At 27.3% G+C, this 27,951-nt stretch overlaps 1 protein-coding gene across 9 annotated transcripts; it reads right to left on the reverse strand.

The window, feature by feature from the left end:
* Positions 1-11,650: 11,650 nt before the first annotated feature.
* On the reverse strand, positions 11,651-18,699 carry LOC112728756 (BEL1-like homeodomain protein 1). Of its 9 annotated transcripts, none has more exons than XM_072210249.1 (8): positions 18,314-18,617; positions 18,146-18,217; positions 17,455-17,526; positions 17,075-17,194; positions 15,840-16,664; positions 13,433-13,815; positions 12,863-12,923; positions 11,651-12,752 (listed from the first exon to the last, which is right to left on the reverse strand). In XM_072210249.1, exons 5-8 carry the CDS (start codon positions 16,593-16,595, stop codon positions 11,958-11,960), a joined length of 1,995 nt encoding a protein of 664 aa, XP_072066350.1. In that variant the 5' UTR covers positions 16,596-16,664; positions 17,075-17,194; positions 17,455-17,526; positions 18,146-18,217; positions 18,314-18,617; the 3' UTR covers positions 11,651-11,957. The 9 variants fall into 9 exon arrangements, with proteins under 9 accessions (XP_072066350.1, XP_072066353.1, XP_025634823.1 ...); XM_072210252.1 differs by having other exon boundaries at positions 15,840-16,647; positions 18,314-18,612; XM_025779038.2 differs by lacking the exon at positions 18,146-18,217 and having other exon boundaries at positions 18,218-18,699.
* Positions 18,700-27,951: the final 9,252 nt, after the last annotated feature.

Consider the following 27,951-nt stretch of genomic DNA (forward strand, 5'->3'; position numbering starts at 1 on the left):
TAACAATAAATCTAATACTTTCTTTAGAAATTTAATTATATTTTTTAATTTTTAGGGATTTAAATGTTCGCAAAACAAAAAGTTATGGATATATTTGTCTTTTTATAAAAAAATTTAAAGATATTCGATTTAGATTGTGTAATTTGATCGGATCAAATCGAGTCTAATAACTATAATGCAGACAATTGAGTTATAATTATTGTTATAATAAACCGATTTTGTTCTAATTTATTAAAAAATAAATTATTAATAATTAGTTTAATAAAGATGTCTAATAATAACATGACACATATAAATGTCTTTACAAAAAAATATTTTTAGTGATTTTATTAAAGTGGTCTCTTAAATAAAAAAATCTAAACTAATAACCTTAAAAATCAATTTATGATCAACGTTATATATATATATGAACTCATTAATGCATGCGTTCAGGAAAATCCAAATCAGCCTGAAAGAGTTGCATTAATCCTTTCTTATATTTAAAAAAAAAAACAAAAAAGATAATAGAGATGCATTCTTTTTCTTTAATTTGAAAAACGCGGTATTAATGTTATCATCAGAAGCACTTTTATTTCATTTTAGTTTATTTGAAGTTTTATTTTGGACTTCATACAGTCAAGTTGATAGTAGCTTTAATTAATGGATGCCTATTTCGGAGTCAACGGGAAGACTCAAAGTAAACGTATAGTTTAAAGGGTAAATCGGTAAACCCTAGCTAGCTCCTTATGCATCTCGTAATAATGGATGCCAATGCTGGCCCCATTCAATATAATTTATTACTGAACCTCTTTCTTCCCATTATTTTTAGTAACATTCTTTATATAAACAATGTTAATTATCAAGAAGAATTGATCTTAATTTTTAATTATTTTGTTAAATATAATTTTTATTATATAATTTTTTATATACTTTTTTTAGTCTTATTTAAAAAAATATATGGTAACTAGAGATTTCACTTAATAAAATAATTAAAAAAATAAAAAATTATTTTCGGCAAAGATATTAGTTTAACTTTGAAATCCTTTTTGAATATGAAAAATATTATATGAACAATCATTATTGCTCTTAGTGAAAAATTCATGAATCATGATAAAATAATTAATTAATGTATTCGATAATAAAAAAGATTAAAATATTAAAACTGACTACTACGAAAAATTGTGACGCTAATAAATTTGATTATGAAAAAACTAAAACTAACTTATAATCATAAAATATAAATTTTAGTAGATAAAATTATCAATAATTTTCAAATTATCTTCCAGATCTCTCATCCAATTCAATTCCAGCGCGCAGGATGGATGATGTTGAAATTATTGGTGGTGGTGGTGGTGGTGTCCACGGCGGATCGGAATTGGGGTTGAATTTTGGGGAATTAAAGGATTTGAAGGAGACCATTGAAATTAGAAATTCAGGAATTGAAGAGTGGAGAGTAGATGTTTAGTTTATGTTTGAGAAGTTCGAAGTAAAAGTGAAAAGAAAAATAATGTAATGGAAGTGAAGTGGAGGTAATGAGGGAAGAGAATATTTGAGAAAGGAATTGACTGATTAGGTTAGATTAAAATGGAAAATTGAGAATTTTTGATAATTTTTTGAAATTTGAATAATTTTATCTATCATAATCTATCTTTTATGGTCACAAATTAATTTTAATTCTTTTGTGGTTAGATTTGTTAACATTATAATTTTTAATGATCTATCTTGGTATCTAGTCATAAATTTCCTTTGAAAACAAAAAAAAATTTAATTATAGCTACATAAGTTTATATAGGTAAATGTACTTCTACCGAATAGTACATTATAAATCAGATTCAGTTCAGTTAATTGTATCATTCCCCTTGTTATACACGTTTTCACTTTCCAAATACATTAAAAAAAGGTAGTAACAGAACACTGGAAGAAAAACGAGATTAGATCAAGTTCTTCACGCCATAGTTTCAATTTCATATATATACCAAATTATGAGAATATATATATATATATATAACAATTTATTTATCTCCTTCAATCAATTTACATTATTATGATAATATAAATGATTTTATAATATAATATTAGTAGCATTAATTATCAGTTAATTAAATAACTGAAAAAAAGATATAAGTTAGTTAGTTCGAAAAATAGTATGCTAACTTTACACATAAATAATAATTTTGTAGTTAATTTTTACTAAGTATGTTAATTTTATCGTATTCACACATCTTTTGTTAAAGATATAATCATTTATATTGTCTCCTCCTATCAGTTTATATAAATTTTTAAAATAGGTGACTTTATTATATGATATCAAAGGTTTATATTCCAAAAATCAAGAATTTGATAATTAATGAACCTCAAAAATAAAAAATAAATAACATAAGACAAATAAAAAGAGAAAAAAAAAACTTAAATAAAAATTAAACAAATTTAAAAGAAACTTTTAATTAAAAAAAAGTATTATAAATATAACTATTTATATATTATCTCTTTTTTATTGGTTTAAATTTTTGAGAATAGTAATTTCATAATATCTTTATCTTTTTCTTCTCACTTTTTTTCTTCTTTTTTTCTATTTCTTTCTTTTCAAGTTCCTACTCTTGCCTTTCAAGTGTTTTTATAATTTAAAAATTTAATTGTCTAGACTTTGATCTTTTTTAACCATCATTAAAAGAAAGAATTTTAGTATAAAATAAATAAATAAAAATAACACGCAAATTCTTAGAAAAAAAGATTTTGTGTGAAAAGAAGTTAAAAATATAATTAATTACTATTTAAGACTTTGAATTTAAATGCATGTGGATTATTATTTGTGGGATGCCCCATGATGATCAATTTAGTGATTTCTGGTCCAGCAAATCATGGATAAGACAAAAAGAAGAAAGAAGAAAATTCAGAACAATTCATACAAATAAACGTTGTCATATTTAATTTACAGAGGATGTTCATATAAAGATGCTTAAAATGTCTTTTTATAGAGATGTTTATGTTTCACATTATTATTGGACGTATTAATGAATTGATTATTTTAAATTTTTAATAAATTAAAATAAAACCAATTTTTTTTATAACAAGAACAATAAATTTAATTTTTTTTACAGATTTAATTGTATTTTTAAATATTTAGAAATTTAAATATCTAAAAAATAAAAAATAGGGATATATTTATTTTTTTTATAAAAAAATTAAAGATATTCAATTTAGATTGTGTAATACGATCGGATTAAATCAGGGCCAATAATTATAATGCAAATAATTGAGTTTATTATTATTGCTAAAATAAACTAATTTTGTTCTAATTTATTAAAAATAAATTATTAATCAATTTAATAAAAAGATCTAATAATAACATGATACATATAAATGTCTTTAAAAAAATATATTTTTAGTGTCTTTATTAAAATGGCCTCCTATTTATAATTGCATTACTTAGAATTCTATTAGTCCCCCAAAAAACTAGAATTTTGTTTTTGTAGAATTTTATCTATTCGACCACTTATGTTATGTCATCTTAATATACAGCGAGTTTGAAAAAGATTGAACAATAATAATTATTTATGTTTTTCCAGCAATCAACATTTAATTTACTTGTATTTTCAAAATGATCATACATCAAAACAAATAAGATAATAATAATGAAGTATCAAATTATTTCCAAATGTTATATGGAGTTTAATTTATATATACATGATTCATAAAAATAGTGAAGATTTTAAATAGAAGAGTTGAATACATGCCGTGCTAGTTAGATTGATAATAAATTTGAAGGCCAAAGATGGCGGCTATGTTGAATAGAGATTGCATATTCTTCCCATCGATTCCAAATTCAAGTCTTCCATTCAATTTTATTATGCATGAAACAACATAAAAACACAACCTAGATGGATGGTGATATTCAACACTATATATGGGGACCATTCTTTGATGCCACTTTCTTTTTTTTTTATATTTCTTCGGATTTTATTTACATAATTTCGGGTGGTATTCATAGTCAAGCTAAGTTAGTTTTTTTTTTTTAAATCAATAATTTTATTTATGAAATAAAAGAAACGTATAGGTGTCCATGTATGAGATAAATAAAAGAGATAGGAGATTTTTAATATTCTACTATATATAAAAGTAACATAATATAATAATCTAATAAGAAAGATAAAAAAGTAAAGTGCTCATCAACTAGAAAGTGAGAATTTGTTGAAGTTCTTTCTGTAACTTTAAAGCCAACGTCATTATCTTTTCTACACTAGTTGATACATTATTAAAGATAAACTTGTTCCTAGCCTTCTATAAGGACCAGCTCAAAATCACCATCATCATTCTCTAAGAGGAGCTATTGGATTGGGTACGCAAGACTCTCATTCTCAAGTTCCACTCAACATAAAAATCAGAGTCTTCGGTGCTCCTTCTAGTAGTTAGTAAGCATATTTTTTTTTACCAAATTTCTTTTGATTTTACACAATGGAAGATGCAATGATTGTGTTCTGGAAATTGTAGGCACCTTTAGCAGATAGGTTGACTCGATGGGATGCGATGATGAAGCTTTTGCAGCACTGGAAGCTTTTTATGGAAGTCCCTCCAAAAAAAATCTTAATCTTTCTGGGATTTTCAGCTTCCACAATTCTCGCCACAAATTTCGTTGTCTCATAATCTCTGAGCAAAATTCAATGGGAGGATGCGAGAACCCATAAGCCACACAGTACCAAGTACTCACTTCATACAAACCACTTTTATTAAGGACCCATTAAATTTTATCTTATCTATCCCCAATTGTTGTTGCTAGCACACGCTGACTAGTGTACTCAGAAAAAATACTTCTAATTAGAGTTTAATTCTACTAACTATTAGAAAATATTAAGTCTTTGACCATCAACAGTGGTTGATTTTGTAAATTGGAAGTTTCAGATAAAGAAACAACATAAGGATGTGGAGGAGCAAGCCAAGGATCACTGAAGATTCGGATACTGGATCCATCACCAACTCGCCAAACCAACCCCTTTTCAACAACCTTACGCCCTTCCAATATGCTACACCACCCCGACGAAGGTATTGTTCCAATCTCTGCATTCATTATCAAAGTATATCGAAAATATTTACCTTTGAAGAGTCTAGATAGGAGTGATTGTGGCTGAGAGATAACTTTTCAACATTGTTTTGCTAATAACGCCAAATTTTGAGCTCCTAGGTTCTTAAAATCTAGTCCACCTTCCAATTTCGGTCTTGTCATAGTATCCCAACTAACCCATGCCATTTTCGCTCTTCACCGTTTTGTTTCCACAAAAATTGGGAAAGTATGTTATGAATCTCCCTAATTAAAGTGTCAAGAAGACGGAACATGATAATAAATAAATTAGGTTAGCCTCTCCAATAGCTTTGATTAGAACATGCCTGCTTGCAGAGGAGAGAATATTTCTTTTCCACTCTTGAACTTGCTTTCTCACCTTGTCCTTGATTTCTCCGAAGGTGGCCTTTTTTTATTTTTAGACTGTAGATGGAAGACCCAAATATTTATCTTGTACACCAATATGATCAATTTCTAATTTCCGAGCCAGTAGTAATCGAGCAGCGGGAGGAGTATTATTACTAAAGAATAGAGCTGATTTATGCAAATTAACTTTGTGGCCACTGAACCCCTCGTATGACTGAAGAAGATTGAGAATATTTTCACAACTATTTTCTGACGCTTTGCAAAAAAGGATTAAGTCATCCGCAAACAATAAATGATTAACAGTATGACATCTTCGATTGATCTGAATACCTTTAATGAGACCATTTTGCTCTGCCTTGTTTGGCAAAAAAGATAATTCTTCTGCACAGAAAAGAAAAAAGGTATGGAGATAGAAGATCTCCTTGACGGATACCTCTATTTGGTTTAAAAAAACCAAAAGGTTGGTTTTCAACAACGACAGAATAAGAAATTGTAGTCACCACCTCCTGTATTCAACTAATTCACCTAGATTCAAATCCCAACTTCTCTAAAATGAACTAAAGAAAATGCACTTAACACGATCATAGGCTTTGATTATATCCAATTTAACAGTCATTTCACTCGATAGGCCCCTTTTCTTTGTCTTTAGATAGTGCATACATTCATGAGCTACTAGGATATTGTCTGAAATCAATCTACCCTTAATAAAGGCACTTTGATTATGGTTGATCACCGAAGTCATAAATTTCTGTATCCGATGGACTAGTATTTTAGAAATAATCTTATACACAACTAAGAAAAGGCTAATGGGTCTAACTAGTGTCATATCCTTTGCATTAAGAATCTTAAGAATGAGACAGATTTGTGTATGGTTGAAACTCTTTAATAGTTTATCACTGACAAAAAAAACTGTGGACAGCCTTAAAAACATCCTCCCCTACTAAACTCCAGTAGAATTGAAAGAATTTAGTCGTAAATCCATCATCACCAGGGCACTATGAGGGTGAACACTAAAGACCGCACGTTTTACCTCATCAAAACTGACCGATCTAGTTAATTTTATGTTCATGGTTGCTGAAACTTTGGTTTCAAAATCTTCGAATGCATGTGCCAAAATAGCTTAGTTAATCGATGTGAAGATATATTTGAAGTATGTTTCAGCTACTTGTACAATTTCTTCACGGATGGTAGCATACGTACCATCATTCTTTTTCAGTTTCCAAATTTTATTTTTTCAGATTCTGGAATGGAATGATTGGTGAAAGAAACTTGTATTTCTGTCCCCTTCTTTTAGTCATTTTACACGAGATTTATCCCTCCAATAGTTTTCTCCTTAAAATAAGCATCCTCAAGTTTATTTTTCAAGACTTCAACCTGTTCTCTCCTTGTAATACCCTTCTCTCTGAGAATTTCAAGTTGAGATGTGAGTTCACCAATGTCCTTCTTCGAATTAGATTTGTTCTACTGCTGCCATTGAATAATACGATGTCTATAATGCTCCAATTTTTGAGCCAAAACAAACATTGATGAGCCATCCACCCATTCCTTTCAAGTTTCAGTGATAATTATCCGAATTTTTTCTAAACCACACCATCTCTCTTGAAACTTAAACCTCTGATTAGATTTTTCTATGACCGGATTTGTGTCAAGGAGGATAGGCGCATGATCTGAATCATTTTCTGCGAGTCGAGACAGCGAGGCTGATAGAAAACAATCTATCCATTCACTGTTTGCAAGTGTACGGTTAAGCCGCTCCCTGATTTGGTCCTGTCTTCGTCGCCTATTAGTCCAGGAGAACCTTCTCCCAATCATACCCAATCCTTCAGTCTACCACCATCAATAAAATTCACAAATTTAGAAATAGATGAAGTTGATTTTAATCCCTTTCCTTCCTTCTCATCGAGGCTCACTATAACTTTAAAATTACCTATAATTATAACTTTTTCAAAGAAACCTTGTACAAAAGAGGAAGTTCTGTGTATTGGGTTGTGTATTGGGTAGACCGAATTCCATCCAAGCTATTTAAATTTACTCTAATCAGTCTCAAAAACAGTTCAAAGCATGATTAGTTACCTTGACAGTTATGAAATTTTTTTTTTCAACAAGAATCTCAACCATTGTGTCCTCCTTCCATGCTAAAGCCAATCCACTAGCTGTACTTGTCGGATTAACAATCCTCCAATCCGTAAAATGACAAGATCTCAACTTACTTTCTACCAGACGAGATTAATTTTTTATTTCACATAGAAATACAATCTCAAAAGAGTGGGATTGACACATCTCTTTAAGGTTATGAACTGTTAGGAATCTTTTCAAACCGCGACAATTTCATAAAAAAACTCTCATGGCGAATTAAAGGAAAAGAATGAAAAAAAAATTAAAAAAAGAAATTGACAAAATCAAACATTAATCTAAACGATACAAAAATTCTATTTTAGAAAAAATTCTAACAGAATAAATTGAAAGAATATGTACTCCTCGCATAAAAAAACCTAAACGGGGCTTTACATTGGAAAAACTCTCAAACTAAGTTAGTTATAGTTAGATAAAATATTGCATATAATTAAGTGATTAACAAGTCCGAACAAACAAAGTAATATTTTGTGGTTTATATTAAAAATTGTCCCTCAATTATTATGAATGAGTAAATATTAAATTTGGTTATTAAAAATATAAACGTGAAATATGTCATTCCTTATATTATCTCTTTGGTCTTTTGATACTCTAAATCTATGCTAATGTGGATTATTAATAATTAATTAATTTATTTATAATAATTTATGTTTTTTTGGTTTAAAACCGGTTGTAAGTTTTTTTTTATTTGTTTTGGTTAGGAGCTTTTTTTTTTAACCAAAAAATTCAATACAATAAAGCGGAGCAATTAGAATATATAAAATACAGAATCACTAGTTAAACAAATATAAATTAATTCAAAGTCCTTTTTAATATTAACATCAACAATTAAGGATCAAGATTAGTTCACTTTTTGTAGTTCATAATTCAACTTGTTGATAATTTTTGAGACATCTGCTTTTAAGTTTCTGAAAATTCTGTTCTTCATTTTTAATTACCTATTTTAAATAATAGCAAAAAAAAACCAATCAACTATCTATTACATTTTTTCTTTCTTACATATGCTCCTATCCAACTCTCAAAGTGTTATTTGATTGTTTCTGAAACTGATCATAATTTATTATAGGCATCCAACTAACTGACCAAACACACCACACATGCCAACTAAACTCACATCCAAAAACAAGTGAAAACTATTCTCAGTATATTTTTTACATAAAATACAAGAATAATCACTTTGATCAATAATACAAAATCTCTTAAATCTGTCTTTAGTATTTACTCTTTTGACTAATCAAATCAGGTGAATAACTTAATTCTTGGTGGTACCAACCCCTTTCAAATAAAACTAATGAAATTATAACTTGTAATTTTTTTTAGAGTGTTTCTGCCTACAATACCTGCATAAATAATAAGTTAGTAGAATAAACGTCTAACCTATTAAATTTTTATACTATTATATTTTTCTATTATTTATTTATTAATCCAACAGATTGTATAATTTTATAAAATTGGTAAATTAATTCCAATTTCCATTAAAATAGAGTTCTTCTTCAATGAAGTTTTTTTTTTTTTTTTTTGGTCAAGTTCTTCAATGAAGTTTTGGTCAGGAGTTGTAAGGTTTGTTTGAGAAGGGTAACGTACTATGCATATTTGGGCTTTAGAGAATTTTATTGGATAAATTTGTTTTGAATGTCGTTAAAAATTTTGTTTGAAAGGTCCAAAAGTATTTATGAGGCCCAAGAATGCTTTTTATTTTCTTTTCTTTTTCCATGTCTAGTTTCCTTTTCTGTCCAACAATGTAATATTTCCTGACCAAAAATGTTTTAGTCTTAGCTGAACTCTTAATAAATCAAGATTAGCTTGGCTTAACCAACTTAGATTCATCGAATACTTAGTTCATCCATACACTTAAATAAGTGTTAGTAGTTTAAATTACGTTTTGTGTACGCAACAATTCATTCGATAACGATAAACTATTAAATAAAACTTTAATCTGCAACAAATTTAGAAAAAACAAAATAAAAAAAGTTTAGTCCAAAGTAGTTAATGTGGATTATTCCAAATTCATACATAGGAGGAGAAAACATTAGTTACATTCTTGCATGGGAAATGAATACTTTTGTCCCGAATCATACTTTAAATCGTTTAGTCAAGTCAATGCTAATAATTTTCAACGAAGATTTTGAATTATTGTGGTATGTTTTGTAGAATATCATATGTTATATTTCTCACTGCAAATAATATATTAAAAAATGATCGAATTTCAAAGTACACATAAAAGACTTCAAGCTATTTGGCAATGTGTAATTGGCGTGCTGTGTTGGATTGTGTAAATGATTTATTTATAAAACAAAAATTGCCGAATAGTATGAATTAATTAATTATAATTTTATTGTGGCTGTCTCAAGCTTCTAGTTTCATGTAAATATAGCTATAAGTCATTTAGTGCTGCATGTCATGGTTGACATTTTGTGCCTTATTATTGGTTCCAACCTCCATATTTTCATGCTCCATGATTGAGTACTTGTTGAGTTTGAAAATCAAAGATTCTCTCCTTTCAATTTTTCATAATAATACAAGTATTAAAAAAAAGCTTACTTTTTTATTTTTATAGAAATACAATATATTTCACTATATGTAATAAGAATTTATCATAATACTTCAAAAGAGTAAAGTGTGATTTTTGTCCCCGACATTTGAGGTAAGTTCTATTTGTGTTTTAACGTTTAAATCGTCTTATTTGTATCTCTAGCGTTTATAAAAGTGATTCAATGTTATTGTGCAATCAATTATACTAACCGATCAAATTGTATTTTTCAATTATTGTTAGTTAGATGTATTTATTGTTAATTAGATCTCACTTGGATATCTTTGATTTTAATATTGTACTCACTATTTGTGTTTAGGTTCAATTATGTCCCTAAAAAAGTAAATTATGTAAATATTGGAGGGATTAGTTTCAACTTTTGATGAACTATTATTCAGATCATCGGCTCTGTCCCAGACATTTGTATTCTAATTTTAAGAAGAGATTTTTAGAATTCCAACTAAAGTTCATGATATAGAATTGACGGTAGGATAACATTGAATCACTTTTACAAATGTTATGGATATAAATAAGACGATTTAAACATTAGAGATACCAATAAAACATACCTCTAAACATTGGGGACAAAAAAGATATTTTACTATACTTCAAAAATTTAGACCAACTACAAGAGAATTTACCATAGTAGCCAGCAAGATCAAGATTCAAGAACAATCTATTCCCTTCTAGTAACATTTGAAAAGAAAAAGTTCCATCTCAAAGGGCCAACACATGAAAAAGAGTTTTGTAAAGTCTTGGACTTTTCGACCATAATAGCTAACTAATTTTTGTAGTGATGGTTTTTTGAAGTTTTGTAACTCATTATGTTGGTATTTTAATAAAGAGTAGACTAATCGAAAAGGACTAAATGCGGAAAATTCTGACACTCAAAAGTATGAGTGAATTGTCACATTACTCTAGATATATTTGGTTTTTTAAAAAATAATAATAAAAAATAATAATTGATAGTAGACTAATAAAAAAAAGGGTGTTTATGGATCGGATCCGATTTGTATATCTGTGGTGTTTATTCGAATGCGATCTGAAAATTGCGAATATGAATCCAATCCGCACACTAATAAGATCGGATTGCAGATTTTGTGTAAGTATTCGCGTATCCGTAAAAATAAAGAAATAAATAAATAAATATTTTTTATATTTTATTTCAACTAATAATTATGATATATGTTGTATTATTTTAATTTATTATTTAAAAAAAGTATGTTTAATATTATTTTAAGAGTAAACATATTTAAAAGAACAGAAAAAATAAATTTTATTGATTTTTTAATAAAAATAAACTTTTAAAAATATTTTTGTATTTTTGCAAATATATCCGATATCCAATCCGATCCGCAAATGTGTAGATCGAATCGGATCGTATTCATGCTTACAAACTGCAGATATTGGATTCGATTATTTTAATGCGAATTGAATCAAAATTTTGGTCATATCCAATCGATCCAATACGCGTTTATCCCTATTGAAAAGGACTAATTGCTAAAAATTCTGACACTTGAAAGTATGAGTGAACTGCCACATTACTCAAGATATATTCGATCCTTTTAAAAAATAATAACAAAAAATCAAAAAGAAAAAATTTAATTATCATATCGCATATATCCCCAATCAAATGTATATATTGTTATCTTTTGACTTTAAAGAACTTTTATAACAACCAATCCCATCTATAAAACTTACAAAAATAATATACAACTTCAATCATATAATAAAATCTGAAATCTGAAATACCCTAAACCTATCTAAGAATATACTAAAATGGTTCTATGCAAAAGTATAGGACCTATGCTAGAGTAATTAATAAAATCCCCTTCTTTAGTTTCTATACACTAAAAATATAACAATGTATTATTGTTATTTAATTTATTATATTAATTAGGCCACATAATCTGGCAACAATTGTGCAGCAAACCTCTTTGAATTCTGCATACTCTGAAATGCAGCTGAAGAGTGGTGAGGATTTTGAGTGTTGTTAACTGCACCAAACTCATTTGAATGTTGTTCACCACTCATACGATCCAATCTTCTTCCTAGTTGAATGTTCTGGAATGTGTCACAATGTGGAAGACCAAGAGTGAGTGATACACCATTATTGTTACTATGATTATTATTACCTGAGAATCTTGTAAAATTTTCAGCAGCAGCAGCATCAAATCTTGCAATTTCATCAATAGGGTATTGTCCAAATCCACCAATGAAGTTTGTTTGGTTCCCAACATTATTGATGAACGAGTATTCATTGTTGTTATTATTATTATTATTATTGTTTTGGCTATGATGAACAATTTCATTGCTCCTTGGCTTCTTAGGACTACTACCTTGTGTGATTCCATCTAATAATTCTGATGACCCCATGAAGCTGAATCCTGAACTATTATTATTGTTGTTGTTCCTTGAATTTCCACCAATTTGCGAAGTTGGTGTCGAAATTGAAACGTTTTCTTGTTTCGAATTGAAGCTCTTTTTGGTATCAGATTCAGAATTGCTGTCTCGAGGTGGTGAATTTTTAGCATTGTTTGGATCTTCATTGCTCTTGCTTGATTTGTTGTCCTCAGAGACATTGTTGTTGTTACTATTGTTCATATCATGATCCTTCATTTCCTCTAAGTACATTTCCTCCACCATTGGTTTCCAAAGCCTAACTCTTGCATTTATGAACCAATTTGATACCTGATCAATTCATAATAATAATACTATGTTAATGTTCCTAACTTTAAGTTATAATGATCAATTAAGAGATATACAGATAGAAGAAGTTCAATAAGGAACATGTTCTTTACCTGGCTCCTTGTAAGCCCTGTTTGTTTTGCAAGCATGTGTTTGTCTGAATCCTTGGGATAACTGAAAACCAAAAATTCGGTTGTTACTTTCATCACTAAACTTTTAAGCAACAGTCAAGGAATGTGTTTGGATTTGCATATTCTAAGTTCAAAACATATCATAATCAAGGGTTTTATTTAAATAACTTTTGAAAAAGTAAGCTATCACTTCCATTCATAAAAGTTTCGATTGCTGACAAATTTACTCATAAACGAGCAAAAGTAGTAGTTTATTGATCTTTCGTAGATACAAAATTAGTTTCAAATCTAAATATTAGAAGTGAACATCAAATATTTCGTCATAATCAATGAAAATACTGTATCCACTATTCATATCAATCTTTTATGTTAAAATACTGTCGGTTTTTCTGTAAATAAAATTTTGCCAATATAAAAAAATTAGTGATATTTGAAATATTTGTTACTGTATTTTATATTACATCAAAAGGAAATAGATATATAGATAATATATCGAGTTAGAATACGATTATAACTATGTTCAAGAAACATTTCTCATATTAGAATACTTACGGATGAAGAAAATGTTCGAATAGCCAAGCGCGTAGAACGGAAACCGATCTCTCCGGGAGTCCTCTCTGGGGTCTCCAAGCATTGTGATGCATCATTCCCAATTGTTGTATAGCTCTCTGTTGCCTTAGATGATGGTCAACATATTTAAGCCTTGACCCTTCAATTTTGCCTCCACCACCACCAAAGTAGTCCTCTTCACCTAAGCTCTTATTTGCAGCTTTAATTTGTCCAGTTATGGCATCCTTCAAGCACCTAAATTGCTTTGAGATTGTTTGCAATGCAAGGGCAGTGTATGTTCTTGCTGATCCAATCCCAGCTGCTTGCTCAAATGATGATATTACTATCTGCATTTGATTATGGTATTGCCTGTATCTTTGCTCCACCTATTTCATTCAATATAAATAAATAAATAAATTAACCTTTATTTTATTGATTATATTTAAGTAAAGTGAGTGAAATAATTGAGTATAATGGTTGATGCAACATTATATATGATTGTTGGTATATTTAAGTTAAATTCCATATCATCAAGTATGAGTTAAGTTTTATTTTGGTCTCTGAGATTGACGAGTTGTATTAAGTTAGTTTCTGACTACTTTTCAATTGTTATAATTTGGTTTTTAAATTAAAAAAATGCACCAATATAGTCCCTCGTGTATTTTTTGTCACCAAAACTCAGTTAAAAAGGAGTTTAAAAGTTCTGCGTTACATTTGTACACTTTTTAAATCTGAGAACCAAATTGTAGCAATTGAAAAATCAATGACTAAATTGATACACCTCGTCAATCTCAGAGACTAAAGTGGAACTTAACTACTCAATCAAATATATATAAAAAAAATTAATTCATGTCATGACTATATGGTATTAGACCATAATGTTTCATTTAATTTGTTAACTAACATATTAGTCAAAATTGTTTGTCACAAACGTGAGAATTTACCAATGTTCAATGAGAAGAGTTACATAGGTTACAAATGAATGAATTTTACTAGTTCATCCAAATGTTAAAAATATCATTAGCATATGTAGTAATTTTGAATGTAATTATTTTACCTTTTAAGGCATTTTGTTTCATATATATACCACTTTCAAAGCAACATAAGATAAAAATATTATTTTTGTACTAAACATTTGAAGTAAGTATTAATATTATTTCTAACTTTTTCTTTCTTATTCGTATCTCAGATGTTTTAAAAGTGACTTAATTAATTCACTATTAACTCAATTAAAAATTACTAATGTACATAGTAATATATATATAGTAAATGTTGAATCTGATAAATTTCTATTGCATTACTACTATTGTGTTATAAATTAAAAAAATAGAAAAAAAATTAACTCAAAATTTTTTAGCATATTATTGCTCTTTCTACTAAATTGCATAAAAAAATTAGTTTGAGAAGATATGCATCCTTTTTTATAATTTTACCCTAAAACATACATTCCAATGCAAGTTTAACTAAATTACCCGCATTAAAAAAAAAAAAAAAACAAGAATTCACCATATACATACACCAATAATTTCAACATCAACACTTAACACTTTCTTTTTATTCTTTCTTCCACTTTGTATATATCTATGATTATGTAAAAAGTACAAACACCAGCAATTTGTCATTTTGTATTACTAAATGACAAATGTTTGATGGGATGTAAGTCAAGAATACTATTCAGTTTCTTAATTAATATAACTGTGATTAAGTTTCATTAGAATAATAATACGGATTCATGAATACTCCTTCTCTTTAATTTTTTAAATTTTTAAAAATTAAAAAAATAGTACAACTATATATCTTTAAATCAATATATTTCGCTTAATTAATTTAAAGATATTCTAAATTTTCACTTTATCAAATAGAAAAAAAATCAAAAAAATATTTTACGACAAATAATTAGATAATAAAAAATTATATACACGTGTCTTTATAAAAGTTAATAATTAAAAATTATTAAATAATAATTTAGTTAAATATATTAAATTATTTAATAATTTTTAATTAATAATTTCATACGAAAATAACTAAAATTGAATAATTATTAATTAACAATTAAACTCTTTATAAAAAAAATTAAAAATTATTTTCTTAACCTAATGGAAACCAAATTAATTTTGATTAATAAAACCTATGAGCGCAAGGTTTACAAATCATATGTACGGGGAAAATTTAAGTATAGTTAACTTTATGTGAAGTTAATAATTAAGAGTCATTAAATAAAAATTTAGTTAAATCAGATAAATTATCTAATAACTATCAATTATCATTAACTTTATGTAAAGTCGACTACACCTGAATTTCGACCGATAAATATATACTTATTTCATATCGTCAAACAAAACCTTTGTGTATTTATTCAAACAAAAACAAACAACTAAAAATTAAAAAAATAATTAAATAATTGAAGTACCTCATCAAGCATGGTGATTAACTTTGCTTTCTTCATCTGAATTTCTTGTCTCTCTGTGGTTGATAACTCAGCACAACGCTTCTCACTTCCTTCACCAACCGAACCATCTCCGCCACTATTACCACCGTTTGATGAAGATTCTCCGACACCAACCTTAGCCTTCTCAAAACTCTTCTTCTTCATATTATTATTATTATTAACATCGTTGTTATTATTAACATTCACAACCTCTTCTAGAAGCTCTTGTGTGGCCCTCAAGTACTTTGAATTCAATAACACACTCTGAATTCCCGAAACACCGCCTCCACCGTTGGTAACCCCGGAAGCAGAAGACGGGGACCCACCGGAGACTCGAACCTCGTCCCCCGACATAGCTGGAAGGCTTAGAGAGAGTCCTTGTGTGGCGCGTGTAGCATCACGCGCCGCAGTAGTAGGGTCAATTGTGTTCCAAAGGTTGTAGTGCCCTCGCGGCGCGTAACCATGCAGGGCAACCGAGACATCATGGTGGCCGTGCATGTGCTCGGCCGCGAGAGGCACACCAAGGAACTGTTGTGATAGCGGCGCGTGAGATGCGAGGGAGGAGTTTCCGGCGGCAGCGAGAGAGTTGAGAAGCATAAGGTTTCCGCCGTGTGGTGGCGGAGGCGGCGGCGTGTCGGAGAATTGTATGTACCCGGGGTTCATGAGGACAAGAGTTTGAAGGCCGCCATCAACACCACCACCTTGAATTTCCGAATTACCATGAAAATATGTCGCCATAGATTTCTCAAAAATTTCTTTTTTAATCTTTGATTTTTGTTACTTCTTCACACTGAAAAAAAAAAAGGACTATAGAAAACGTTAGTTAATGTTCACATACCACTAAATATTTATAAGAAATTAAAATATTATGATGTAAAAATTTTTACACTGTAATTAAATAAAAAAATTATAATACAAAATTTTAATTCTCTTAAATAATTATATAAATATGAAAATTTAATTAAAATACAACAAATTAAACACATCACAATTCAGCAATAAAGAAACAACACAAGAAATTATTAAACCTTATCACTATGAATAAGGTTTATGATTGATTAAACTCATAATTTAAAAAAATAAAATAAAAATTGAGTTTGCTTACTTTATAAAATTTAATTAATATCTAGTAATAAAGTCATTTTATTATTTTTCCATTATTAAATTAAATATACTCTTATCTATACTTGTGTGGTGGTTGAGTAAGTTCGTTGTACCTTTCAGCCTTGTGGATCAGCCCATCAAATTAAACAACTCTCAGATTTTGATGAAGCTAATAAAGAATTCTCCTCCGTCTTCCACAAAATTAAAGAACTAAGTACTCTCAGAAAAATAAACTGTAAATAAAGAAGAAGAAGAAATTAATTAGCTAAGTACATACACAAGGATCCAATATTTTTTTTATTAGTGCAAAACCTAACTAACATATACATATTCATTATCCCCAAATTTGGTTTACTAGAGGAAGAAGAAAGAGTAGAAAGAGGTTACTATATATATATAATAAGAAATGGGAGGTAGAAGAAAAATAAAAGAGGGAAGAATTGAATATGTATATATATATGAAATTAATGATATGATGATATAATATAGGTACCTATATATGTGATATGAGGGAAATTGGATTGTGCACGTGCTTCATGGATCATGTATTTGAGTATTTTGTGCACTGCAAAGGAAAGAAACTAAGGATTATATTTTCAATTACACAGAGAGAAAGAGAAACATGGACAACCACAACACGCACACTTAGTCTCACCCACCATAGCAAAATTATATCAAAATAAATATGATACACATATGCTATATATATGTAGCTCCTAGCTAGATATATATAGATTTGAATTCATCAAATTAAAATCAAAATTAAAACCAATAATAATATTACTATATATACCTGGCCTATATCATCATCAATAATAAGAAGTGTGTGTTATTGTTATGAATTATGATATGAATATGAATTTGATATATCTTAGCATGCAAAGGAGAAAGCTCTATCTCAAGCTCAAAGTGGAAAAGAGAGAGAGAGAGAGAGAGAGTTTAAAGTGAGAGATAGGTTTTAAAAAAAGACTTGGGAGAAAAAGATACCAATCTTTGTTCACCTCATTATCCACTCAATTATATATACCCATTTTTTATTGAAAAAAAAAGAATATTTAGAAGAAGAAAAAGAAGAACAATAAGGAATATTTGAGATTATTCTGGGTTTAATGGGATATAAGGAAAAAAAAATCAGAGAATATAATAATTATGTGTGAAGAATGAAGTAGTGAACTTGTACATACATATAACATAGTTATCTCCTTATCTTTCTATGTGATTTTTTTTTTCCTTTTTTTTTTATTTGGAAGAAGTACCTGCGAATAGATCAAATAAACAGATGATGAACTTGTTTGTGTCTTTTTATAATTTGATTTGATTTGTATCTGATGCACCCAAACAAAAACACTTACTATTCATGAGCAACAAAGAACTTTTGAAGGGCGAAAGAGAAAGAGAGAAAGAAAGAAAGAAAAAAAAATAAAAATTAAATGGGCCTGCAAAGAAATCTTGTGTATCTATATATAAAAAAAGTATGTATTAAAAAAATAGAAAAAAAAATTAAATAATTTAGAGAAGATACAAACAGCTGAAAAACGAGGAAACGTCTCCTTCTTCAAAGCATAGGTTAATTAACTTATTTGTTAATAATAAAAAATAAAATAAAATAAAAAAAGAATAAAGACGAAGGAAGGTGACGATGGACAAGAAGCGGGTGGAGGAATCTGATTGCTCATTTCTCCATTAAATATCTTCTTGTCGTTTTCACAATTTCCATGGCTTTTTCTTTTTCCTTTTTCAACTTATTATATTATTACTACTATATATATTTATATTAATTAATTTTTTGTGGTTGGATATATGGCTGCTGAGTTTGTAGATAAAGCAAATTAAATTCCTGACGAGTATAAGAGCCAACCACCATGACACCAATTTTAATGCCTCCAAACTCCAAAGGCTGAAAATTATTTATATTCATAAATAATCTTTTTGCAGATATAAAATACAGTAATTAATTAATTAATTAATTAATTAATTAATAGATCTATATATATAGGCCTATTAAATAAGTAATTAATTCATATAGCCTGGAATTTAAGACTTACATTATTTTCTATGACCTAATTTTATTTTTATATTAATTATTTAAATGTACTATTACATCATATAATTAATCTTAGTATTTCTCTATTTGGTACTTTCTGTTTAATTAGTTATTTTTCGGTATATTTTTCTTTACACAAAGTTGTGGAAAATCTAATTTCATTTCCTAGGTTTTAATAACACCACAAATATTTGTAAGTATATTTTATTATTATTGTTGAAAAATGTTAATTTAATAACCACAACTCATCAAGTAATAATTAACAACAATAAAAAATGTTAAAATTATCTCCATCATTATCCTTTAATAAAATTCAATTATGTATGTGGACAATATTAACTTACTTTCCATTATTCCATATAAATTTGTGACTCTAATTAATCTTTTCCTTTATGGGGAATGTATGAGATAATAATGAATATCCAAAAGAGAAAATTACCTATATATATTTTGTTGCTATATATCTTGTGAATTTAGCAAATCAGAGAAAATTAAAAGCAATTATTGTAAAAAAAGAGAAAAAGGGAAAGAGAGTTATAAAAGTAAAGGGTCCCAATCAAGTGCATGTATGATGTGTATGCAAATAATGACCCTTCAATAATGTGGTCCTACCTTGCATTTCATGCATCAGACCTGTATCAAGCATCACCACATACATCGCATTAAATAAATTATTAATTTTCATATCAACAATTTAATTTAGTAATTTATTATTACTTCTATTACGTATATTTATTTCTTGCTTTTTATTTATTTATTTTTTAAAAAAGAAGAACTAATTTCAAAGTCTTTGATTTCCTTCTTCATTCTTCCTAAACAATTCTTGATCACACTCAAAGGATAACTTAGATTAATGAAGGATTAATAATAATAATTATCATTATTGACAAGAAAAGAAAGTGACTAACAAATAAATAATTAGTGTACTAACCCTTTCAAGGGTATGAATGAGGCAATCTCATCATTTGCATGGAAAGACAGAGAATAATTAATTAATTAACCATATTAAATTAAAATAAAAATTATGAAAATCTAGAGGGCCATTTTCTAATACATATCCAAGTCCTTAAAAGCTCTCAATCACCATCAGTAACTATTATTGTGTAAGAATGTGTGCAGTGACAAAGATTTTAGGACTATAACATTTTCGAAGTTTGGGGACATTCATTAGTATAGGGTATATATATATATTTATATATTATAGCTAGGGGAAAAAAATTAAGAAAAGAAAAAAAAAAGTGCACGGTAGTTGCTATTAATAATATACTATATAGAGTTGGTTTTGTATGAATGATACCTTTTAGTAATGAAGATGCATGTCATTCTCCTAAGAGATCAATGTCAATAGTATTTATTTCATTACTATACTTTCACTTTGGATTCTTTCATGAAAACTCATTGGAACTTTTTGTTCTCACTCAACCACAAATTAACAAACTGGAAATAATATTCACAGGTACCTACTATAATATATATAAGTATATATAGATATATATAGCACATTGGATCTATCAATTGGACACATGTATAAACAAGAGCAAAAGGGTGTACTCATCATATTGTTACTAATGAATATTCAAATGTCAGTAGAGAAGCATATATACATAGTTTTCATGGGTGTACTTGAATGTACAAAACATGATCAAGTATCTTACATAATAGTATAACTGAGTAATTGAGATATATTGGTTCTTTTCTTTTCTTAAAAAAAAGCCTACTACTGGAGGTTTATTTATTAGACGCCGGCTATACATATAACTATTTTTTGTTTATAAATTATACAAATTGGTCTAAGTTTAAAAAAAAAAAAGTGTACCACTCTTTTAAATTGAGCGTCCAACGCACGCGCCTTATAACAACACGTTCATTATGCCGCAATCTTTTTCTTTTTTTTCAATCAAAATGCAAACCGTCAAGATTCAAGTGACATTCGAAACAAACTACGATTCTGCGAAGAATAGAAGAAATCAAGAAGAAAAGATACAAATCTCCATAAAAAATCACCAGAAAAAACGAAGAAACATTATTCAAGGTACTGTTTTACTGTTTTTCTAGATTTTTTTCTAAATTGTCTCTGTCATGTGCTTCATCCTTAACCAGCAAAACATTAAAAGATTTCAAGAAGAAATATACTATCTCCTCCCTGATATTGGGTGTACTTCTTAAATTCTTTGGGTGTATCTCTGTAATCTTTTGGGTGTATTTTTGTAATCATTTGGTTTATTTCTCTGTAACCGTTTGGATGTATTTTTGTAATCCTTTGAGTGTATTTTTGTAATCCTTTGGGTGTATTTCTAAAGATCCATTATCTTCAAAACAATTTAAAAACTTGATTTCATAAACCATGAAAATCGAAAAAAACAGAAAGAGATCGAAGGCAAAGAGAGAACGCACGAAGGAGATCGAACAAATTTGGCAAGAAACTCGAAAAAGAAAATGAAATCTTTTGAAAAATGGAAGTTATATATTCACACATTAATTAATTTGGATTGATTTAAAAGTTTGTTAAAGAGGCATGTAACATAAGCAGCGCGTTTAGTAGTTTCGTTTTTTTCAGTCTTGTAAAGCTTGTAAGTGCAAAACACTTGTATGTAGAGATTAATCCTATTTACTGTTAGAGTTTAACTAGAAAATTAACTTTTTTCAATGAATATTAGTTATTGTTTTAAATTATAAATCTTAAATTTTAAATTAAATCTTAAAGTCTATATATATATATATATATACATATATATATATCCTAAATTCTAAATATAAACCTTAAATTCTCTAAAAATAGAAGTTAAAAAATAATATTACAATAAAAAATTTGACTAATATTAACTACTACTTAAAGATTATTTTTCTATATTTCTTTTTTTAATTATCTTTTATCATGAAAAATTTGACCAAGTAGTGCTGCTTTATGATTATTTAAAGCTTTAAATATTAATTAATAATAACTAATTCTAATTAAATTCTATGCAGCTTCTCCTAAGGAAAGTGTATTATATATTTCTTTGTTGAGTTCATCTAGAGAGCTATTTTTTTCGGTTAATATCAATTAATTTTTGAAATTATCTTTTTATTTTAAATTTTAAGTTCTTTAATTTTCCTAACTTTTAAATTCTAATCCTAAATCATAAATTATAAAAAAATAAATGTTAAGAAAATAATTTTATAATTAAAAAGTTGGCTAATATTATTGACTAAATAAAAATTAATTTCTATACTTATTCTTATTTATTATATATTTAATTACTCACATTAACTGTGTTTAGAGAAAATAAACACAAAATAGAAATATGGTTGGTCAACAAAAGAATATAATTTATAATGGGTATAAAGTTTTGCTAATTATACTCTAAATTAGTAAAAATTTTAAATAAGTTACTGATAGGATATCCAATATATTAAAAGCATCAAATATTTTAAATTTTATTCCATAAATTAATATGTCTCTTTTTTTTTATAGAATATTGAGTAGAAAAATCCAAATCCACAAGTATATGCTTACATGAAAATTTATGTGATAGTTGAGAGTACTATGTACATGGTTTATTATTTTGATGTGAGATAGAGATAAAAGAGAAAGAAACTTGGAAGGCTCAAATTCCTCACTTTGGATTTAGCAATCAATCTATCAATCATGCTGTATAATTGGGTGCATGTCCCTTACTATGTGATTTAGGAAAAGTAAATGTAAAACCATTATAGAACCCTAGAATCTAACAAGGTGGAAGTTATCATGATGATGATGGTGACATGGAATTCAATTACTTTGGATATTGTACATATGATATTTCCTAAGAGCTACTAATACATTAGCCATGGCTATTAGTAACATTTATTATTGACCGAATTCCTGATAATTATTTTAAAATAATTATGAGGTCTTTGATAAAAAAATATCTAATTTGATTTTTGATTATTTTTTGGAATTGATTAGTTCCTATACAAAAAAAATAATATTAATTTTTTTTTGTACAAAGGGCTAATCAATCCTATAAAAATAAAGTTTAGGAGTCTGATTGAATATTTTTTTAAGGATCTCGTTGTCTTTTAAAATAATTATCAGAGACTGTTTAGGATTTTTTCTCTTTATTATTAAACAAAATAATTAATTAATTAATTAATTATAATAAAGTGCCCTAATTTTAGCTATCTAATCAATAGATCATCTAATATTTTATTTAACCAACTTTTTTTTTATACATACATAATACATTTGTGTATGTATGTATGTGTGCTCCATATCTATTTTCAATGTTGTTATCATGGAATTGTTGTCCATTATACTTCAATTTCTTTTAAGAAGAAAATGACTTGTAAAGAAGCAAACACTTTTAGTAAGACAGACACAAAAAAAAAACTTTTAATAAGAAAAAAATATTGTTTAATATAAGATTTTCAGCAACAATTTCTAGTTAGTATGTGACAATATACGTGGCCAGGATAAGAGAATGCAAAAGGTGTAGAAATAGCACCAAGTATATAATAACTCATATGCTTCAATTCAATCATCAAAACTAGGATCTAGCAAGTTCCATCATCAGGGAAAAAAATATATAACAAAATTATATTACCAATGCATACCGACGAATATTTTTATTCAAAATTTTCAAATCAGGGACCAATTTTGATGAGTAGGGTTACATGTCTAAATTATTTTGAATTTTATAATAAGAAGCATGTGGTGTATATATAATTAATTATATATATAACCTTTGAGAAATCAAAACAAAAAATAATGGCGCTATATAGAAATTGAATTTCAAAATTTCGTTTCGCTATCAAATAATAAATTCAAAATTCAGCAGCATTGAAGTATATCTACATACAACATATATTATAGTAGTGTGGCCATGAGATTGTTTTTTTTTCCCCACTATAGGGGTGGCATAGAGTAATTATTATTAGGGTAAAATATATTTTTTGTTTTTAAAATATGGTAAAAATTAAAAAAATATTTTTAAGTTTTATTTTGTTTTAATTTTGTTTTTAAAATTTTTGATTTGTATCAAATATATTTTTAATGGTTAAATTTTCAAAAAATTTACGACCAATCTAACAATAATGCATGACAATTATGCTTAATTTATTTGTGTTGAGAGTTGTTCTTAAGAAATTGTTATTTAGTTGGTCTTAAATTTTTTTAAAATTAGCCGTCAGATATATATTTGATACAATCGAAAATTTATGAAATAAAATTAAAATAAAATACTTAAGAATATTTTTAAAATTTTTGTAAAATTTTAAAAATAAAAAATATATTTTTATCTTTATTATTATTATTATTATTATTATTATTATTATTATTATTATTTAAAGGGTGGACCCATGCTTTTAAATAACTAGAAAACAAAATAAAAAGAAGACGAGTGTTGAGGGTGCAATGTTTTCTTGGGATATGATCTATCTCCAATTTGTGATTCTCTTTGGTGGAAGAAAGAAAGAATACCCTTTTGGAGACGCAAACTATTATTATTGGCTTTGGATCATGACTTGGGGTCTCAGCAGAATTGAGTAAAAGACCAAAGTAGAGTACAAAAGAACCCTAATATTGCTACAAAAGTTATGGGTCCCATAATGCACCTACTTATAACCTCTAACCCCACTCCTATTCTTATATGCTCTTCTTCTTCTCCATTTCCACACCACATGTGAAGAATATTAGCTCTTACTTAACTTGTATACTTCATCACTTAACCAAACTATAGTTAAAAGATTGGTAACTAAACCATAGTTAATGACCGGTTTGACTCGATCGATTGATTGAACCGAAAGACTCGACCGGTCTAACCAAAAATTCGATAAATCAATCATCAATTAGCTAGTTTAAATTGTTAATTGAACTAAATTCTGTCAATTCAATTGAATTTGATCAAACTCACAAAAAAAAGTGAAATAATTGCTCTATTATTGTCTTAAAATGAGTTAAACACAATTTTAAAAAATGTTAATGTATTAAAATTGAAAAATTTTAAGAACTTAACTTTTAATTAATCAATTTTAGGATTTAGATTATAATTTAATATGCAAGATTAAAAATTTATAATTTAAAATTTAAAATAAATAAAATAATTTATAAAAAATTAATATATATTAACTGAAAAAATTAATTTCCTAGGATCACTCATTAAAATTGTGTATATACTCCACAACAATGTCATCTTGTAATTAGTTAAAGTATTATATCTATTTTATATATATCAATTACAATAAATCTATATTAGGGTTTTAAAGGATAAAATAAAAAAAATCCAAAAGACTTCAGTCCCTCAAAATTATCACCCAATTTTCTGAGTGCATGGCTACCTTTTTTGCCATTGACTGTGATGATGAGTTTGATCACTGTCACTGTATATTTGAGGGTCCAAATATTCGAAGTCAAGATACTATATCTGATATATAGATTGCCATGGACATGGTCAAGTTCATTGAACTTCATCTTTTGCTATTGTTTTCACTTGTCCTTCCTTTGTCGCCCTCACCCTTGTGCCTTTGTTTTTAATTGTGGTGACAAAAACATGTTTGATTATTACTCAAACTCAAAAACATTATACAGCCAAAGCAGATAAATAATGAATAATGTTACGCATTTAAATTTTTTTATTAATTAAGTTGGTTTAATATCAATAAAAATCAAATATGAATCGCATTATTCTAAGTCTTATTATATAATTTGGTTGGACTTGATTTATAAAAAAATTTGGATATGAGTAGCATTACTCATAAATAATTGTTACAATATGAGAAGTTTATCTCATATATATATATATATATATATATATATATAATTAATTAGTATTCGTACACTAAATAGTAAACACCATTGACACTCATAAAAAAATATAATTATTATTAATTAATTACGTATTTCATTTATTTAAAAAAAAGGAAAATAAGGCCAAGTTCGGTTATGAAATATTATATGCTTGCTAAATAATAAAAAACATTCAACTTGTTCTTATTTTTTAGTATTTTTGTCTATATTCAATTTTAATTGTTCAAATTGAAAGCAACATTGTCGTTATATTATCAAGCTCTTGTCATTTTTTATTGTTTTCATCTTCGTTCTCCTTCATCTTTATTCTTCTAATTAAACCATTGTAAATTTTTCATATAGCATTTTGATTTAGTGTTTGATTGAGGTTTTTACAGTATTTGATTTGTGAATTTATTAGCCTTTAATTTTTTTAGTTTATTAGGGTTTGGTTTGTGGTTAAGTTGGGTTTGATCAATAATGCGAAATAAATTTTGATAAGAAATTTATTTGAGTTTGATCAATAATGTAAATTATGAGTTTGATGGTAGGTTTTCTAAATGTATGATTTTCTATGTATATATGTTAAAATTTGTTTTTTGAGTTTTATTGGGCTTCAATTGAGGATTTAGTTGGAATTTAATTATTCAAAATTTTGTTAGAAGGTTTTGTAGGGTTTGATTTGTGGGTTTATTAGTGTTTGCTTAGAAATTTTGTTGGGTTAATCAATAATAATGTAAATGATGAGTTTATTACATCTTGATAGGAGGTTTAATTAGAAAGTTTTGTAGAGGATTTTTAAAGATTTTTTATCTGTGAATTTGTTAGTGCTTAATTGATAATTTTGTTGGATTTCATCAGTACAAATTATGAATTTGATAATAGATTTTTAGGAGATTTATTTGTGAGTTTGTTAATTAGGGTTTAGTGTCTAGTTTTATTATGTTTTCATAGGAGGTCTGATTGGATTTTTATTTTTTATTTTTTAAATTTGATTTTGATTTGATTTAAAGAGAGATTTGAAAAACGAGTGTGGTTTGAAAAATAAATTTATTTTTAACTGAATATATATTATTTTAGTATATCTTATACATTTTTATACTGGTATTAAAATGGTGTCAATTAAAAAAATGTTTACTCAGCGGAATTGTGAACTTTTTAGTATCTATCACTCATAATACTTAGATTTAATGATTGAATAAGAGTCTAAATAAAATAGCTAGGGACACTAATAATTATTATATTGTGCCGTAGTTCTAACTTTAGTTAAGTATTATTAAATCTTGAATCTTGATAACAGGTATTCAATGGATTCAATATCTGCCATTAACTCACTATAATAGAGTAGTTTAGGGTTATATAATTCTGTTTGTTGATTATAAATATTTATTTTTGCAGATAGATGAAGAAATTCATAGTTTCTATTTTTTATCATGGTGGATATTTTGTAAAGGGTAACAAGTGAATTTTTCTATATATTGATAAAAAAAAGTTAACAAATTCTTTAAGATGGATATTAACCTGCTTTTTTGACCTGCAAACTCTATTTGAAGGTTTAGACTATTTGAATTATAAGGCTATATACTAGTTTAATCCTATGACTTTTGAGTTGGAAAGTGAATTACTTCGTATAAAAAGAGATTCAGAGATTAGTCATATATGTAACATTAGCAAAAATCTCTCCATCACATGATCATAATTCAAGTTGACTAATCAACTCATGCAGAGAATTTGTAAAAGTTTTTTTTTGCTGATCATACAATCACATTATTCATAACAAATCTTAGTAGAATGTAAACTAATAAAATCCTATAATTATTTACTTTTTATATACTGGGATCTAAAAAATGATCTACTTGAATTTTTAGGAGTTCTTGAAATAGAAATTATTGCATACAAATTATATAGATATTTTAGGTGTTGTTCTTTAATAAATTTAACTTTTCTTAAATTATTATTATCGTGTCTGAAATCACTATAACTGAATTTATCGTGTCTTTTTTTTCGACAATTCAAAAAAGATGAACTTTTTTTATTTGGTGATATTGGAACTGAATTAGGGTTTATAAACAGAGTTTTAGGGATAAATAATTTGAACTATAATTGAACTGCAACGTTTCGAATTGGACACTAAAATGACCTGTTTCACTATTTTTCAGAAATTGTTTTGTCCTCGCAAACATGGACACTTAACAGTTACA

This window comes from Arachis hypogaea, chromosome 12 (assembly GCF_003086295.3).
Source record: "Arachis hypogaea cultivar Tifrunner chromosome 12, arahy.Tifrunner.gnm2.J5K5, whole genome shotgun sequence".
NCBI classification, from domain to species: Eukaryota; Viridiplantae; Streptophyta; class Magnoliopsida; order Fabales; family Fabaceae; genus Arachis; species Arachis hypogaea.